Here is an 18,050-nt window from a genome sequence, read left to right as displayed (position 1 = left end):
TAACTGGCTTACCCTAAGGAAATTCTACAGCAGTGGGTCTCTAAGTGTGGTCAGGGAAGCACCACCGCCAGCAGCGTTAAGGAACTTGTTAGAAATGCAGATTCCTGGGCTCCACCTCAGACCCACTTGAATCAGAAACTCTGGGAGGTGTTTGAACAAGCCCCTTAGGTCAGCGGTCCCCAACCTTTTTGGCACCAAGGACCGGTTTCCCGGAAGACAATTTTTTCCACAGACGCGGGTAGGGGTGGGCGGATGTTTCACGCGGTAATGTGAGCGATGGTTCAGGCGATAATGCCAGCGATGGGGAGCGATGGGGAGAGGCAGATAAAGCTTCACCAGCTCGCCCGCCACCCGCCACTCACCTCCTGCTCTGCGGCGGGCCCCTAACAGGCCGCGGACCGGACCGTTAGCGGTCCGCAGCCCGGGGGTTGGGGAACCCCTGCCTTAGGTGATTATGCTCTATAACAACTTTGTGTTCTCAGACACCTCTTGGCCACAGTCACAAATCAAACGAGTTTCCCCAACTGAACTACACAGCAGCCTCGTGGGAAAACCACTGGAAAACATCTAATCTGCAGCTCTGTTTCAAAAACGTTGCCTTTAGATTGCGGAAATGCAGCAGCTTCTAGAGTTCAGAAAGGGGGACGGCGACCAGAGGCGGCTCCCCGCCCAGCTCCCCGCCCCTCGCCGGCTCCCCACCCACCTCGACCCCTACAGTCCCACCATCCCGGGAGCTGAGTACAGATTCCGATTTTGAAAGAATCACTTCCAAATCTTTCTCCGGGAGGGAAAAAAGAGGGAGGAGTGGAGGACCCCGGGAGGGGACGAGGGATGGGTGGCGACCCCCAAGTTCCAGGCTGGAAGGCCTCGGTGCGCTGAGCCTCCAGGGTTCTGTGGAGGAGCCTTGGCCAGGCGCTGCTCCTGTTGGCGCCTAGGTTGCGACGGTGAAATGGGCTGTCTGTGACTTTTGCAGGACGCGGCGAACCGGAGCACCAACTAGCGGACTCGAACACAAACGGCTTCAAGGCGGAGGTGGATGTAGACCCCTACGGCGCGCTAGCTGGGGGTCGCCTAGCTCCGGAGCCAGGGACGCGACCGCGCAGGGAAGGGCGCACGGCGGCCGCGGCGCCACCCGTGTCCCTACCAGGTGGTTGAGTGACGAGGGGCGAGGTCCTTATTTCAAAGACGGCGGGGACCGGGCCAGGTGTGAGAGCTCGGGTGCTCCGGCAAGGTGGGAGCGGCGGACGCCGATGCCAGAGGGGAATGGGGACTGGGAGGCTTTGGGGGACACTCGCTGGCGCCACTCGGCCACAAGGAGCCGCGGCCACCGCGGGCAGGAGGTAGCTCCGCTGGGAAGAAAACACAGCCCTTTCCCAAACTCCGGGCGAAGCCCAATGGTGTCATCCTCATTTTACAGCTATGTGAATCGGGGCCCAGGACGCCAGCAGCCAGCCGTGGCCGAGCCCTTTCACTGACCCGGGAGCTCTTGCCCTCGGAATCCTGGAGAGCTTCGAGGGCTTTTCATGCGGCTGAGAACAAAGTGAAGACCCCTCTTGCCTCCCCCCGGAGGAAGCCCACTCTCGGGTCAAAAGACCAGAGCTGCTTGGGATGCTCCAAGAGGGGCCGACACTTCCTCCATCTCAGGATTACACTTTGCTGACACCCAGCCTGGTCTAGCGTCCCCTCCACCCCACCCCCAGTTTCCCTTCTGGCCCCTCTGGTCCCCCGAGAGGACTATAGGCGCGCGGGCAGCTTCTCCATCCCGGAGGAGGGTCCCCATTCCTAGATCTCCCGCCCTGAGAGGGGGAGCTTCGAGTTGGAACGGGCAAGGGAGAGGGGGTGGGCCCGGCTTGGGGAGGAAGCTCTCCCGACAGAGACGGGGCTGACGCAGGACACCCCGCCTGGGACAGGTTCACCCCGGCTCCGCTGGGCCATTGGCCCCTCTCTCCCGGCAGCCACCTCAATCTTTTGTCGCCCCGGCTGCCGCCCTCTGAGCACGTGTCGCTACCCGGCTGCGTCAGCGCTGGGTAAATAGATGACTGGCCAGCGGCTCAGGCGGGGCTATTTAAGAGGCAGCCTCCCGCCCGCCTACCGTGAACTTGGCTCGGCTCCCCCGCTGCTCTGGCAGGAACGTGAAGCCCGTCGCGTCCTATTCCGAAGGTAGGTTCCCCGCTTTGGGGGATCCAGGTACCAAGTGTCCTTCATCCAAGTGAAGAAGGGTGTCTTCACTTTTGTGCCCCTTCCGTTTCATTTTTCTGTTTTCTGTGTCTTCTTTCCGACAGCTCGAAAGACATTTCTTGAAGTCAGCAAGGACAGTGCGGGTGGGTAGAGCTGCTTTAGAGACTTCTACCCGCCGGCGTTGTTCTTCTCTCGCGCAGGCAACGCTGGAGTATCTATCTGTTTGCTCGGATTAGCATGCAAATTGCGATTTGCTAGATGTTACACATCGGGGCAGTCTACTTTGCAATCTTTTCAAATAAACTACCCAGAGGTTTTAAGATTTAAATTCATTTTCTGAATACTGCAGGAAAATTCAAGTCTTTGGGGGATAGAAACGTGTGTGTTTTATCTGCCGGCGGATCTAAAATGCAGCGGTGCTTGGCTGAAGCCCGATGACTGAACGCAGATTTCTGATTTTCTTTTTTAAAAAACCTGCCTGTGCTTTGCGTAGTGGTGTATTGCCAATTTCCATGTGCACCTTGAAGAAACTTGAAAGATATGGCTTTTATTTATTGCTCCCACATTTTAAACCGTGCTTCTTGGTTTTTCACCATTTATTTCCCTATTGGAAGCTTCTTAGCTCTCTGGAAAGGTGCTACTATTCCTCAAGGGTCTCATTTCTCCCCCAGAGTCTTCTCTTTAGGATAATTTTCACCTATCTTTAATCTCTTGCTTTTCCAGTTAGGAGAAGAGAGACCACACTCTGTAACACTTCCTCAAACTAAAGGAAAACAGAAGACATTCCTTCTGCTAAACAGGGCAGAGGACAGGGTCTCTCTCCGTCCCCCGCACCATTGCCCGGCCCCGGCTGTGGTTCCCCCAAAAGACGAGCGCGGTGAGCCCGGACGCGCGTGCTGCGGTCACGGCTCCCTGGTGCTTGCACCTGCCTGGCGGGTCCGGAGCCCCGCGCGTTTGGACTGAGCCCCCTTCTCCGTACCTCGGGGTGCCCGACCCTCCGCGAGAGCCCGCGGAGGCCCCACCTTTCCGTTCACGTCCCCTTCCCTCTGCTCCCCGCAGCCATGAACGGTGGCTTGTGCCTGTGCGTGCTGATGGCTGTCCTGGCGGCGGGCGCCCTGGCGCAGCCCGTGCCTCCCGCGGACCCCGCGGGCCCCTGGGCGCAGCAGGAGGACGAGGCCCCGCGGAGGCAGCAGAGGGCCGTGCGGAGAGTGGACGATGAGTCCCGAGCGCACCTGGGCGCGCTGCTGGCCAGGTACATCCAGCAGTCTCGGAAAGGTACGCAGGCCGCCTCCCTGTCTCTCCCTTCTGCCTCCAGTCCTGACCCTCTTCTCTACCGTGGGGCTGGTGGAGGAGGGTAACTCCTCCGCAGGAAACACGGGTAACACGCTAAGATGAAAGGTTTTTTCACTTTCTTTTCCCGAGTTGTGCTGCACTGGACAGTGCAGTTTTCTGGACGTCCTCTGTAGCAAACTGAGAGCGAGGGTGGAGAACTTAGTTTATTCAGGGAAACCTTTTTAAAAAGCTTTCTTTAAACTTATGTTTGGCACGGGTGTCGCTGTTTAAGTTCAACACCATATGAAGACATGAAAAGATAATTACTGAGCAAATTACAGACTCAGAAAGGGTTTGCAGATCCACTAAACGCTCTCTACTGTAAATGAGAAGGACCCAGGAGCCACCCAGATACTGCACTTGGAAACCCTCTAGCAGGCAGTAATCAATGCTGAGAACGCTTGAGATCTGACAGCAACAGTTTAAAAAGTGACAGTGTGTGTCGATTTCCACCAAAGTATGTAACAGGAGGAAAGAATCAGGAGCAGGTTTGAGCTCTCCTCGGCAGTGATTTAAGATGATTACCCAGCAAGAGACGTGTTTGTTTTTATTTTGCTGTTGGAGAGATGGACCCAACTGCAGCAGGAGCTAAACAAGCCACACTTTTCTCAGCCTCAAAGTCTTTCTCCAGGAATAAGGTGATTCAGCAGCTCAGTAGCTGAGTGGCATACGGACAGCCCTGTCCCTTTCCTGGGCCTGGCTGTCTCATCTATAAAGAGGGCATGAGGGTGGGGTTCCCCTCGGCCCCTTCCAGGTCTTTTTGAGATTCAGAGGGAGGCTCATTCATCTCTAGAATTCCTGGAAATCATGATTTGGACTGGGGTAGATTTTTTCCAACCAACTTCATCCACAGTGATACTGATGGTGTACACACTGACTGGGGAGTGGTATTTCAAACTGGACCAACACAGCTGGATAATAAACCACAGCTGCTGGGAGGGGTAGGGGGTGGGCTCCACTCCCATGAGGCTCTCTTAACCTGCTGGTGTGCCACGGCCTGGATTTGAAATTTAACTCATGGCTTGACGAGATGGGGAGAAAATAAAGGGCTTGGCTCTCCAGAATCTCCTATAATTCCATATGAAGGTGAGAAGGGACCTTTTAACCAGGGGATTTCAGAAGGAAAGAATAGAAGATGATTTGTTATATTTCATCCTCTCATTGGGAAATTGTCCCAACTACCATCTTCTATTTTGCTTTCCTGCTAATTAAACTGAAAGATGTGGAAATACTAGTCAGATGACAGAGAACATCTGAAAATTTGGGGGGGGGGTTCCTGCTGATTGTCTGCCTGCAAGTAGTTTAATATCTGTCCTTGGATATGGGTTGAATTTCAGCCAGCCCAGTCTGAAATATCCTAGGCTTTTCATTGACCATAATCTGGAAGCCCCTTCATACCTTCAAGAAAGATCCACCAGAAACAGTTGTGGGTAAAAAAGCCAATTACCAGATGATTTCCCCAGAACTGACACTCGACAGTGGCTTTAAACCACAAATCTTAGCTGGAAGGTCCTTCCTCGTGCTTCTTCTCAGCCCTTTGCCTTCAGCCTGCCGTGACAAACAAACTCATGTGGGAATAGCCGTCACTTGGAACTTTAGCTGCCAACACCAGGATCAGCACTAGCTAGAAAATAATCATGCTCTTCTATTTGACAAATATGAACTAGAAATAAGTATCTACATCTATAGAGTTTCTTTGACTGTTTTACACATTTTGAGATCACAGTGAATATTTACTCAACTATAGTATATATTATGCTTAAAGATTCCAAACAAGGTAACGCACCCTTTGGGGAGTGCTCAAGAGTTTATCATTAGAAACTGTCTGTAGAGCTTTCAATGATCTGAGGAGAAGCAATTCTGTTAGTGTACACGTGCCCCAAGCCCAGCAAAGCCTGGTGCTACATCTGTATTGTCTCTCTTCATCCTCACAACAGCCCTGTGCAGTAAGGTCTATTATCCTCATTGTGTCAGTGTGGAAGCTGGGATTCTGGAAGACTGAGTGACCTACATGAGGTAGCACATCTAGGCAGCATCAGGGCTGAGAGTCGATATTCAAGTCCTACCCTCCCTGGAAGGTCTGGAAGCCATTCAGCTTCCCAGCTGTACTGCCCATTACGAGTTTTAAAATTTCAAGGAGCCTGGCCCTTCAATTGTGTAAGTCGGGTGTAAATGCCTACTCTGTGTACACTAAGTGAGTGAGGACTCTGGTAAATGCGCAGAACCATGTGTGGAATGGGGAAATTGTGTCACAGGCGCAGCTTCCGTGCTGTACACGGTGGCCCCACCAACCACTGAGGCTGCTGCTCGCATCAGAGCTGCCCCTTTGCTTCTGTTAGGTGGAATTCCCAGCTGTGCCCAGCCCTCAGAGGGGGCATTCAGCAGCAACAGGCAGGAGGATGGGGCATATCGCCGTGTGACTGCGCACAGATAACTGGGTCTGAGAGTTTTGCTGAATGCAAGGACTAATATTTCACCTGAAAGGTGTTGAACAATTAAACAGCAGGGGCTGTTTTTCCTCTGCATAGACTGGGGATACCTGCAAAGGGGCTGGAGTGTGCTGGGGTGACACTTAGTTCCAAAGCTGGGAATTAATGGAGGAGGGGGAGAGAGAGGGGAGAGGAAGAAAGGGTGGGGATGTAACCTGCTCTGTAGGGTAATTTAGCTAGCCTTATTTGATTATCCAACAAGACAGAATACCTGCTTCTGCACTGTCATCAATGAATAAGCCGTGGTCTGACTCGATGCAGCCTGTGGGCAGGAGTTGGCAAGGGCAGCCTTGTGCAGAAGAGCTCAATGCCAGCAGTGGGACCACGGTGGCCCCCAGTACAATGGGAACCATCGAGTGATCGTCCACCCCTCTGCCCTTGAAGCCACCTGGGCTTTGCCTATCGAGGTCCCTGAGGGACCTTAGGTTGTATAAGAGAAGGTATGATACTGATTTTCTACCCAGGAGGCCACTGTGTGTGATCTGTAGGCCAGGACTGTCACATGCCTCGTCATGGCCCTGTCCACTCAACGTGAATCATTCCTGGACTCATCCTGTTCCTAAGGACTTAACTCCATCCCTAAGGACCCATTTCAGGTTCAGTTATTGCATTTTGGTCAAAATGGCTGAATTAAATTACCTCTTTGTTCTGCCCACCCTTCTTTGAGTGTTACTGAGGTGCTGAGATTTTAATCTGATGGTGTGCCTTTTTCTCAATACCATTTTTTTTTAAAAAGAAGGTAGCTTTCAAATTAATAATTTTAAAACAGTATTTATCTAGCATTGGGACTGGATTCCATTTTTAAAAACACATCCTAACATCAAAATATCGTAATTGCATTACCTTAAAAAGAGTCAGGCAGGCTCAGGGATATTAAGGGGTAAACTTTAGAAGTGGGTAGTATGGGGGAAATCCTGGGTTAGCATCTGCTGAGAGCCAGCTACATAAGGGAAAACACCCCTAGGAGTAGAAAAACCTAGGCAGGTCCCAGCTGTGAAAGGTGAGACTGAATGAATTCACCTAAATTCATACAGATCGCAAACCACACCCACGACTAGAAAAGACTATACCCTCTCTCCAGTTAAACAGACATGGGTCCTTCTCCTCGCTTAGATTTTGGCCCAGCAATCCCACTATCTTGATACCTCTTTGATACCTTTAAGAAGGTGCATGTTATGTATTGTCTGGCCTTTTCTATTGTTTTCCTTTACAAACTGAACATGTGATGCTCTTAGATAATAATGGTCCCGTTTCCTTCCTCTCTGCCCCTTGTAGCTCCTGCTGGCCGAATGTCTGTAATCAAGAACCTGCAGAGCCTGGACCCCAGCCACAGGATAAGTGACCGGGACTACATGGGCTGGATGGATTTCGGCCGGCGCAGTGCCGAGGAGTATGAATACACCTCCTAGAAGACCCAGCCTTCGTCAGCACAACAGGAAGCAAACTCCTGACTCAGAGGAGGCAGAATAAGAAAACAATCACACTCATAACTCATTGTCTCTGACGTCTGACATTTAAAGTATCTATTTGTTAAGTGTTCAATGTGAAAAATCTGTCTGTAACGTTGTCCAACGCAACCATGCACCTTAGCAGAAATGTACAAGTGGAAGACAAAATGTTTCCCTCATCTGTGACCCCCACCCCCCATTCCTAAAGTGTTGCTATGCTATTAAAGTGATTTCATTCTGCCCCTTATTCCCTGTTTCTACCGAGGGCAAAGGGTCCTTTAGTCCTCAGAACATTCAAGGAGGGATTCCTGATGTATGGGGCCCAAGGAGGCATCCCTGTGGTAGATGGTCCCAGAAAGGGCTTGAGAAATGAGGGTCAGGCAGAGAGCTGGCTTCTCTACTTCAGGCCAGGTAGCCAGTGAAAGGGCCTTCTGTGTCAGCTCCACGGCCCAGCCCTGGCCGCCCTGGGCCCCGGGCCCCAGTGGGGCACCATTGCAAAAAAAAACCTGCCCAGCTTATAGTGCTACTTGTTTGTCTGGGTGAATCCCAGAGAGGCAGCTGGGGATGGAGCTTTCCATCAGCCCATCCCCACGGGGTGTTCTCATCTGCCAACTCCATCCCACACCAGGGTTTCTCTGGGGGTGCTCTTGGCCTTTAAACAAATAATGGGGCAGCACTGGTCAGCACTTTTGTATGCATTGGACCTCTCCATGGCCCTGTGGCAGAGAGGCTATTGTCCTTTTACAAATGAGGAAACAGACTCTGAGAGATGAAAGTGACTAGTCCGTGGTTCCCCAGCTAAAGAAATTCACAGACTTGAGGGCATATGGCTCCTAGGTTAGCGTGACCTCCATCGCTCTAGCACTTCTCAGACTCTGGAGTGGGTATGAATCACCCGGAAATCTTGATGAACAGCACATTCTGACTAAGCAGTTCTGGGCTGTGGTCTAAGCAAGCCCGCAGGTAATATCTGGTCCTGGACCACACTTGGAGTCACGACAGTATAGAAAAGAGTCTGTGATTACAACCCGTTGGGTCTCACCATATTCCAGAGATGTATTGCCGGGCATGTTCTGGGGGATCTGGTAGTTACCCAGAGCAGAAGCTCTCTTTTCGTGGGCCACTCCCTCTATTGGGTCTCTGCCGGGGTCAGCAGAGAGAACTAGTCCAAAGGGATGTCCAGGGATCATCTAACACCAGCCATCACACAGCAGCCTTTCTGTACCTCCTGGCTGAGGCCCCCAGGAACCCAGGGTTTTATCCAGCAAAGGCCGCAGGTGGCCCAACGCAACAGGACATGCAGCTCCAAAGGGGACAGACATTGGAAAGAATGGTGGTCAGTTCAGTTTTCAAGGAAGGCATATTGCTGTTTGGTTCCATATCAGTTGGGCACCACCCAGTGACCAGTCTGGGAAGTAGATGGTGGTCTATGTGTTACTTTAGCTCCCAAAGTCTTTGATATGCTAATTAGGACCAGATTCAAGCATGCATCTCTTGGGGTGAGCCCTGGAGTTCATGAAGGACTATATGGGGTTGCTTTCCTGAGCTACTCCCTTTCTACGATCTCTCCCCAGTACTTTCCAGTTCCCTGGAGCTCCCCTTTTTGGTCCTCCACCCCAAAACTTGGGGCTCTGGTTACCCTATTCTGCCACACACTGCCACGTTTGGGCCCATGTTCAGGTCCAAGTAGCAGAAGAATAGAGAAAGAAAAAAATAATGGGGATTGACTCCACCCTCTTGGGACCACAGCTCCTCTGATCCAAGAGCAAGTTTCCCCTTCCTTAGAGTTTTGGCCCTGGCCAGGCTCATGAATGACTGCTACTACAGCAGCTGTGTGTTTGCCTGGGGGCTGTGGCATGAAAGAAAGAGAAAAAAGAAAAAAACAGGGAATGTTCACGCTCTCTGGCCATTAGGAATTCCCTTTTTCACTCCTTGGGCCAGAACTAAGGGGCATCTCCTGGAGGTGTCTGTGGCCCAGACCCCACTTCTGGTCCTCAGCTGTGTTAGGTTCAAGAAAGGCCCCACCCAGAGCCTTCAGGGACTGTCCCTGCCTCCTCTCTGTCCACCAGGGCCTGGTAGTTTCTGATGAAAATTCTAGGATCTTGATGAAATATTATCTCAAGATGTGCTGAAATGTAAAAACCCACTCATTCACAGCATCAGGCTATTCTCTAAGATTGGGTGCTTATTTTATTATCTTAATTTTGAATCCTTTACTATGACTCCCAAGAGGCTTCTGGTTTGGAAAATCTCAAGACAGCACAAGTGGGATTAGTGACAAGTGGGATGTTACATCTAATCAAGTTCCAAGACTAACAACTTTTCTACCTTTCCTTTCCCTGGCTCACATGCTGGTCTGGACACATGGAAGCAGGCAGAATCGGCAAGAGTTCAAGCCTTACCTGCCCTAACACCTCTGGACTGCAGCCAGAGTGACTCAAAGTGTTTGATCTTTTTCCAAGTTCCATTCTGGAAAGGATTCAACTGCTCTCTGGTATCACCTCGTGTGGACTGTTACAAGCTCTTCACTAGCCTGACAACATGTGTGGAAGTGCACCTGTGTGTCAGGCACTATGCTGATGTGGCAGGTACAATAAACCAAGAACTCCAGTGGGAGAGTCACAAAAGCACAGTATAATGTTCCAAGAATGATGGCAGGTAATATTCAGAGGCTGGGAGAGAGCAGCAGAGCTGGCTGAATTAAGGGGCAAGACAGCTGGGCAGCTGCCCCAGGAGCCAGTCTCAAAGAGACATCTAATCACCACTGCAGCATTGGAATCTGGGTATCAGTGAAATTCTTCATACTTAGTAACTTAGCTAACTGATGAAATGGGCATCGATTCCTCATCTACAGAAGATGACAATGCCCTCAAGTGGACAGTTTTTAAAAAAAACCACTCCTGTGGGTGCCAGCTTCTCTCCGTAGAGAAACACGTTGAAATCTGCAGGATTCAGGCCTGCTTCTTTTTGCCAAGCTGCTGGTTAACCCACCTAGTCAGCTGAAATTGTAAAACCAGATAATTCAGGCCCTCAGACTGTTATTCTAAGAATGGGTGATTTATTTTATCTTAATGTTGGAACTTGAATATGACTGCCAAAAGGCTCCAGGGCTTGGAAAATCACTCAATGAAACTGAAAAGAGAACAAGAACCACCGACAAATGAAATGCTTTTTGTAGAATTAAAACCAAGAACAAAAGAAGGAACTCTTAGATGTATTTTGAAGATAACTTGGTAACTATGGTTACCTCTAATTAGTGAGTGCCTCATGCTTTCCAGATTTGAGTGGAGGAATACTGAAGTGAAAAACAATTCCAAATTATTAAAAATGTTAAGTTCCATTGAGTGCATGTAATGTACTTTTGAAATGTAATTTAATGTCTGTTGAATCTAGTAATTAAAAAGTTGGTCTTGCATTTTTTAATTTTATTTTTTTCTGTAACTTATCATTATTACATGTTACAAAAAATATTGGCCCCTGATAGATCAATTTAAAAAACAAAACCAGGGGGGACCTTCAAGATAGCAGAGGAGTAAGACGTGAGATCACCTTCATCCTCACAAATACATTAAAAATACATCTACATGTGGAACAACTCCTACAGAACACCTACTGAACGCTGACAGAAGACCTCAGACTTCCCAAAAGGCAAGGAAATCCCCACGTACCTGGGTAGGGCAAAAGAAAAAAGAAAAAACAGAGACAAAAGAATAGGGATGGGACCTGCACCAGTGGGAGGGAGCTGTGAAGGAGGAAAGGTTTCCACACACTAGGAAGCCCCCTTCATTGGCGGAGACAGGGGGTTGCCAGGTGGAAGCTTCAGAGCCACGGAGGAGAGCACAGCGACAGGGGTGCGGAGGGCAAAGCCGAGAGATTCCTGCACAGAGGCTCGGTGCCGAGCAGCACTCACCAGCCCAAGAGGCCTGTCTGCTCACCCACCGGGTCGGGTGGGGCTGGGAGCTGAGGCTCAGGCTTCGGAGGTCAGATCCCAGGGAGAGAACTGAGGTTGGCTGTGTGAACACAGGCTGAAGGGGGCTAGTGCGCCACAGCTAGCCGGGAGGGAGTCCGGGAAAAAGCCTGGACCTGCCTAAGAGGCAAGAGACCATTGTTTCAGGGTGCACGAGGAGAGGGGATTCCTTCCCTGTCTGCCCACAGAAGGCAGAGCACTGCCTAAACGATCTCCAGAGACAGGTACGAGCCGCAGCTATCAGCTTGGACCCCAGAGATGGGCATGAAACGCTAAGGAGCATTTCACCTCCTGCAGCCACCAAGAAGCCTGTGTGCAATCACAGGTCACTATCCACACACCCCCGGGAGCCTGTGTAGCATGCCACTGCCAGGGTCCTGTGATCCAGGGACAAGTTCCCTTGGAGAATACACGGTGCACCTCAGGCTGTTGCAACGTCACACTGGCCTCTGCCGCCGCAGGCTCGCCCCTCATTCCAATTATAACTACCGCACCCACCGTCCCCCCAGCATGAGTGAGCAAGAGAGCCCTAATCAGCCGCTGCTTTAACCCCGTTCTGTCTTGGAACAGACCTTGGGGCCAAAACCAAAGCTGAATCCCAGGAGCTGTGCGAACAAAAAAGAGAAAGGGTAATTTCTCTGTGCAGCCTCAGGAGCAGCAGATTAAATCCCCACAGTCAACTTGATGTACCTGCATCTGTGGAATAGACAACTAATCATCCCAAAATTGAGGGGGTAGACTTTGGGAGCAACTGTAGGCTTGGGGTCTGCTGTCTATGACTGATTTGATTCTGATTTTTATGTTTATCCTAGTATAGTTTTCAGCACTTGTTATCATTGGTGGATTTGTTTATTGGTTTGGTCGCTCTCTTCTTTTATTAAAATTATTATTATTATTTTAAATAATTTTTTTCTATCTTTTTTTCTCCCTTTCCTTCTGAGCCATGTGGCTGACAGGGTCTTGGTGCTCCAGCCTGATGTCAGGCCTGAGCCTCTGTGGTGGGAGAGCCGAGTTCAGGACATTGGACCACCAGAGACCTCCTGGCCCCACGTAATATCAATCAGCGAGAGATCTCCCAGAGATCTCAGTCTCAACGCTAAGACCCAGCTCCACCCAACGGCCAGCAAGCTCCAGTGCTGGACGCCCTATGCCAATCAACTAGCAAGACAGGAACACAAACCCACCCATTATCAGAGAGGCTGCCTAAAATCATACTAAGTTCACAGACACCCCAAAACACATCACTGGACGTGGCCCTGCCCACCAGAAAGACAAGATCCAGCCCCACCCACCAGAACACAGGCACCAGTCCCCTCCACCAGGAAGCCTACACAAGCCACTGAGCCAACCTCAACCAGGAGAGTCAGGGGTCACATGCTGTCGCTGCTACTCTGGGCCTTAGTGTCGCAGGTGACAGATAGAAGCCCCTGGGGGGACCAAGGGTTTATACACTGGGGGGCTTGGGAGAACGACACATCTGTGGCTCTTCCCTTCTGAATAATGTCCGTAAACTTTAGCCTGCAGTTGTGAGTCTCTGCCACCGATGGCCCCCCGGTGCTGCAGCTGCCTGGCCCTAGAAAACCCTGCTGAATTCTGCCCTGCCCTCTGGCTCCCCTCAGGCTGGGGCTCTTCGAGAGCAGACCTGGTTTTCCTCATAGTGAGGCACCCTGAGGCAGGGCTGTGTCTCCCCTCAGAATGTGGCCCCTCAGTAGCAGTGCTGTGTTTTCTGAGAGTGGTTCCCTGAGGCAGGGCTGTCTCTGTCATCAGACTGGGGCTCCCTGAACTCATGGCTGTGCTTCCCCTCAGAGTATGGCTCCCTGAGGCAGGGCTGGAGCTCCTCTTTTTTCTTTCTGGCCATGCCCCTGGTGGCTTGAGGGATCTTAGTTCCCCGACTCGGGATTGACCCCGGCCAGGGCCAGGGAAACAGTGAAAGCGCCATATCTCCTCCTCGCTGTGTCTCCTCAAGGGCGGAGCTGTGTCTCCTCAGCCTGAGGCTCCCTGAGGCGGGGCTGTGTCTCCCCTCAGACTCAGGGTTTCTGAGGCAGGGCTCTCTCTCTCCCTCTTTGACGGCAGGGCTGTGTTTCCTCAGATTGGGGCTCCCTGAGGGTAGGGTGGTGTTTCTTTCCGTTTCTGGCTCTCTGAGGAAGGGCTGCATCTCCCCTCAGAATGGGGCTCCCTGAAGGCAAGGCTGGTTTAATCCTCAGATTTGTTTGCGCCCCCTGAGGCAGCTCTGTGTCTCCCCTCAGATTCCGGATCCCTGAAGGATCGCTGTATCCCCCCCTCCTCACTGTGGCTTCTCGAGGACAGGGCCGTCTCCCCCTTAGACCGGAGCTCCGTGAGGCCAGGGCTGTGTTTCCCTCAGATTCGGGCTAAGGAAGGGCTGTATCTCCCCTCAGAATGGGGCTCTCTCAGGCAGGTGGGTGTCACCTCTCAGACGGGAGCTCCTTGAGGACAGGGCTGTGTCTCCCCTCAGATCTGGGTTCCCTGACGGAGCGCTGTATCTCCCCGTCACTGTGATCCTCAAGGATTGCAGGGCTGTGTTTCCTCACAGTGGGGCCTCCTGGCGTAGGGAGGTGTTTCCCCTCAGAATGGGGCTCCCTGATTGCAAGCCTCTTCTTCCCCCTCAGCTTCCCGCTCCCTGAGCCAGGGCTGTATCTCCAACTCAGACTGTGGTTCTTGGACAGCAGGGCTGTGTTTCCTCAGCCTGGGGCTCCCTGAGGGTAGGGCTGTGCTTCCATCAGATTTTCCAGCTCCCTGAGGAAGGACTGTATCTCCCCTCAGAATGGGCCTGTCTGAAGGCAAGGCTGTTTTTCCCCTCAGATTGGGGCTCCCTGAAGTCAGGGCTGTGTCTCCCCTCTGACGGGAGCTCTGTGAGGACAGGGCTGTTCTCCCCTCTGATTCTGGTTCCCTGAGGGGGCTTCACTGTGGATCCTTCACTGTGGATCCGCACGGGCAGGGCTGTGTTGCCTGAATGGGCTCCCTGAGGCGGGGCTGTGTTTCCTCACAGCGGGGCTCCCTGAGGTAGGGAGGTGTCTCCCCTCAGACTTGGGCTCCTTGCAGTCAGGGCTGTGTTTCCCCTCAGAGGGGGGCTTCCTGAGGGAGAGCTGTGTCTCCCCTCATCTCGGGCTTTCTGAAGCAGGGCTGTCTCTCCCCCTCAGACTGTGGCTCTTCGAGAGCCACGGCTGTGTATCCTCATAGCGGGTCTCCCTGAGGAAGGGCTGTATCTCTTCTCAGAAGGCAGCTCCCTGAAGGCAAGGCTGTTTTCCCCCTTAGATTCGCACTCCCTGAGGCAGGGCTGTGTCTCGCCTCAGATTCCGGGTCCCTGAGGGAGCGCTGTATCTCCTCCTCACTGTGGCTCTTCAAGGGCAGGGCTCTCGAAGCCCTGTTTCCTCAGCTTGGGGTTCCTAATGCAGGGCTGTGTCCCCTATCAGACTGGGGCCACCCGAAGGCAGGGCGTTATCGGCCCTCAGGCGCGGCCTCCCTGGAGTCAGGGCTGTGTTTCCCCTCAGAGTCAGTCTCCCTGAGGCAGGGCTGTGTCTCATCTCAAAGCCGGGCTCCCTAAGGCAGGGCAGGGCCTCTCCCCAGAATGCGGCTTCCCCAGGTTCCCGTCTTGCTTGCTTTCCCTGGATCTCTCACATCTACTCAAGGCGCTGCTGAGCCTCCGTTCTGCTGGTCTAAGATGAGGGCCCCGCTTTCCCTCTCTGGTTCTCAGTTCTTTGGGACTTCAGAGCATGATTAGCCTGAACCTTGGGATCTGGTGTGGTGAGATCCCAAGTACCGCTGAACAAATACTTCCTCCAACTCTGGATTCAATCATAAAGAATAAAGATTTTTATTTTTATTTTTTTATTTAATTTTTTAAAAATATTTATTTATTTATTTATTTATTTATGGCTGTGTTGGGTCTTCGTTTCTGTGAGGGCTTTCTCTAGTTGCGGCGAGCAGGGGCCACTCTTCATCGCGGTGCGCGGGTCTCTCACTATCGCGGCCTCTCTTGTTGCGGAGCACAGGCTCCAGACGCGCAGGCTCAGCAGTTGTGGCTCACGGGCCTAGTTGCTCCGCAGCATGTGGGATCTTCCCAGACCAGGGCTCGAACCCGTGTCCCCTGCATTGGCAGGCAGATTCTCAACCACTGCGCCACCAGGGAAGCCCCAAAGATTATTTTTAAAAGGAAGATGTATTAAAAGTGGGGTCGGTTAATTTCTAAAGATGGAAATAGCGTAACATAGACTGCTTTTTTGTAAACTATTTTAAAAAGGTGCTTTCCTCTGTCTCCTGGGTGTGGCAAGAGGATATTCGAGATGGTTTCCTCCCCATTCTATGCTCAGTTTTTTCCCTAATGCCCCAAACCTGCGTGTATGCCATGCCCTTCCCGGTGAATGCCTGCCTTGGGTTCACCTGGTGAACTTAGACAGGTGTCTCTACTAGGATAGCTGCCTGCCTTGAATTACTTTCCAGGGAAAAGCACGCCCACCTGATTTTAGGATTGGATCATCAGGGCAGGTTCCTTCAAGTCTTCTGCTGTCTCCAAGCGCCCTCTACAGGCCGAAGAAAATAAATCCTCCCAGGATATGGTGTCTTCCAGCCAGGAGCCCAAATGTGCAAAAAATTAAATTTATTTTTTTCTAAATTTGACTTAATCCCTACTATGACCTCCCAATCATTTCAGGTAATTCAGAATACCTTTCTACCTCCACCAACTTCTCCCCAGGAAGCATCTAAGTTCTGTGCACCGGCTCTCATTGGAGCTTGGGGTAGGCACTTGCCCCACTTTCTTTATCCTGCTGGAAAGCCCCCAACCCATACCTGCCTCTGCTCCCAGGCAATGTTTGGAGGTGAGTCCCACATTTGCCTGGCGCTTGACACTTTGGGACCTCCTGCGGATCTTTCCATTGAGACCCACTTGCTGCCACTTCTACTCTCCCTGTGGTCACTGCCCTGTGATGGGGGTACGGAGCTGGGCAGGGGTTCTGGAACATCTCCACTTTCTCAGTCCCCCCCAGGAAATGAGCTTGCCTGTCCTTGGATCCCCAGACTCATCTGGGGCTTCTCCCAGACCCTGGACTTGATCCAGGGACAGGGGAAGGCAAAGGCTGCTGCAGCAGCTCCCTCCTTCCTGCACCAGCTTGGTGAACCTGTTGGAGCCCTGGGAGGCATGGAGTGGGGCATGGGGGAGGGGGAGTAAGCAGTAGAAAGAAAAACTGGCTAGGCTTTCAATCCAGATCTTTTTGTCTTATACCAAAACAGATAGCCTTTTCTTTCTTCATAACTAAAAGCCAAGACTTTGACATCTTTGTTTCCTGGTCCCATCAGCTGCCTCTTTGACAACTTCCCTTTGGGCCATGGTGCCCTCTGGTCAAGCTCCCTGGGCAGGGGGCAGGGCTCAGATATACAGAAGGATATTCGTCATAGAACAGGGAGGGGAAAACCAGACCACCTTGAGCAACCCTCTGCCACAGTCACAAGACAGAAGGATGCATTCAGTTTTATATTTACAAAACATATAGTACGAGGGTGCTTCCCACCTTTTGAGGGTTCCTTTTCTTGCACCTTCCTTTTAAAAAAATTCTTATTTGCTTTTTCAAGAAATATCTAAAGGTGACTTGCAGAAAGACAGCAAGCCCCTTTATTTTAATCCTTTTGCTAGTCTCTCCTAGGAAATAGGACATGCTTTCACATAGCAGAGTACAAGGACTGAATTCAGGAAATTTAATATTAATACAATATTTTAAAATATACTCTCAATATTCAAATTTCTCCAATCATCCCAATCTTTTCTTTTACAGCATCTTTTCCAATTTGGGGTCATGAATTGCATTCGTTGTCCCTTTATTCTGGAACAATTCCTCTTTCTTTCATGACATTGATGTTTTTAAAGGGAACAGGTACATGCTTTTATAAAATGTCCCTCAATTTGGGTTCATCAATTTGTCAACTTCATGATTCAGGTTTTGCATTTTGGGAACAACAGCATAGAAGTGCTGTGTCCTTCCCAGGACATCACACATGAGTGGTACCTGATACCCGTTTGTCCCATTTGGGTAATGTTCAGTTTGATAACTTGTTTAAAGTGGTGCCCGACAGGTTTCTCCACTGCAAAGGTACCTCCCCAGCACTTTGAAAATTAATAAACATTCTGTGGGAAGGTACCATGTATGTAAATATCCTGCTACCTAACAAATTCTTACCCAATAGTTTTAGCATCCACTGTGGTCTAAATGAGTTAGTTTTGCAAAATTGTGGTTTTCCTAACTCTATTGTCCCTTCTACTCAGCATTTTACTTAGAAGCATGCATTCCAGGCTCCTTTTCCCATCCCTCCTCCCCTTGGAATGCCCTCCCCACTTGGCAAATCCTGCCCATCCTGGAAACCCAGATCCAGGGTCACCTTGTCTCAAAGCCTTCCCCGCTTTTCTCTTTCTGACTTACTTCACTCTGTATGACAGACTCTAACTCCATCCACCTCACTACAAATAACTTAATTTCGTTTCCTTTTATGGCTGAGTAATATTCCATTGTATATATGTGCCACATCTTCTTTATCCATTCATCCGATGTAAGTCAGAAAGAGAAAAACAAATACAGTATGCTAACACATATATATGGAATCTAAGGGAAAAAAAAAAAAGGTCATGAA

The 18,050-nt window shown here is 51.0% G+C and overlaps 1 protein-coding gene across 1 annotated transcript; it reads left to right on the top strand.

The window, feature by feature from the left end:
- The first annotated feature begins 2,044 nt into the window (after positions 1–2,044).
- On the top strand, positions 2,045–7,687 carry CCK (cholecystokinin). Its single transcript, XM_007193434.3, has 3 exons — positions 2,045–2,160; positions 3,238–3,453; positions 7,275–7,687. The coding sequence occupies exons 2-3, from the start codon at positions 3,240–3,242 to the stop codon at positions 7,406–7,408; spliced, it is 348 nt and encodes a 115-aa protein (XP_007193496.2). The 5' UTR covers positions 2,045–2,160; positions 3,238–3,239; the 3' UTR covers positions 7,409–7,687.
- The last annotated feature ends 10,363 nt before the right edge of the window (positions 7,688–18,050 follow it).

This window comes from Balaenoptera acutorostrata, chromosome 10 (assembly GCF_949987535.1).
Source record: "Balaenoptera acutorostrata chromosome 10, mBalAcu1.1, whole genome shotgun sequence".
Taxonomy (NCBI): Eukaryota; Metazoa; Chordata; class Mammalia; order Artiodactyla; family Balaenopteridae; genus Balaenoptera; species Balaenoptera acutorostrata.
Note: the sequence above shows the minus strand (reverse complement) of the source record. Positions and strands in the feature narration are given on the sequence as shown.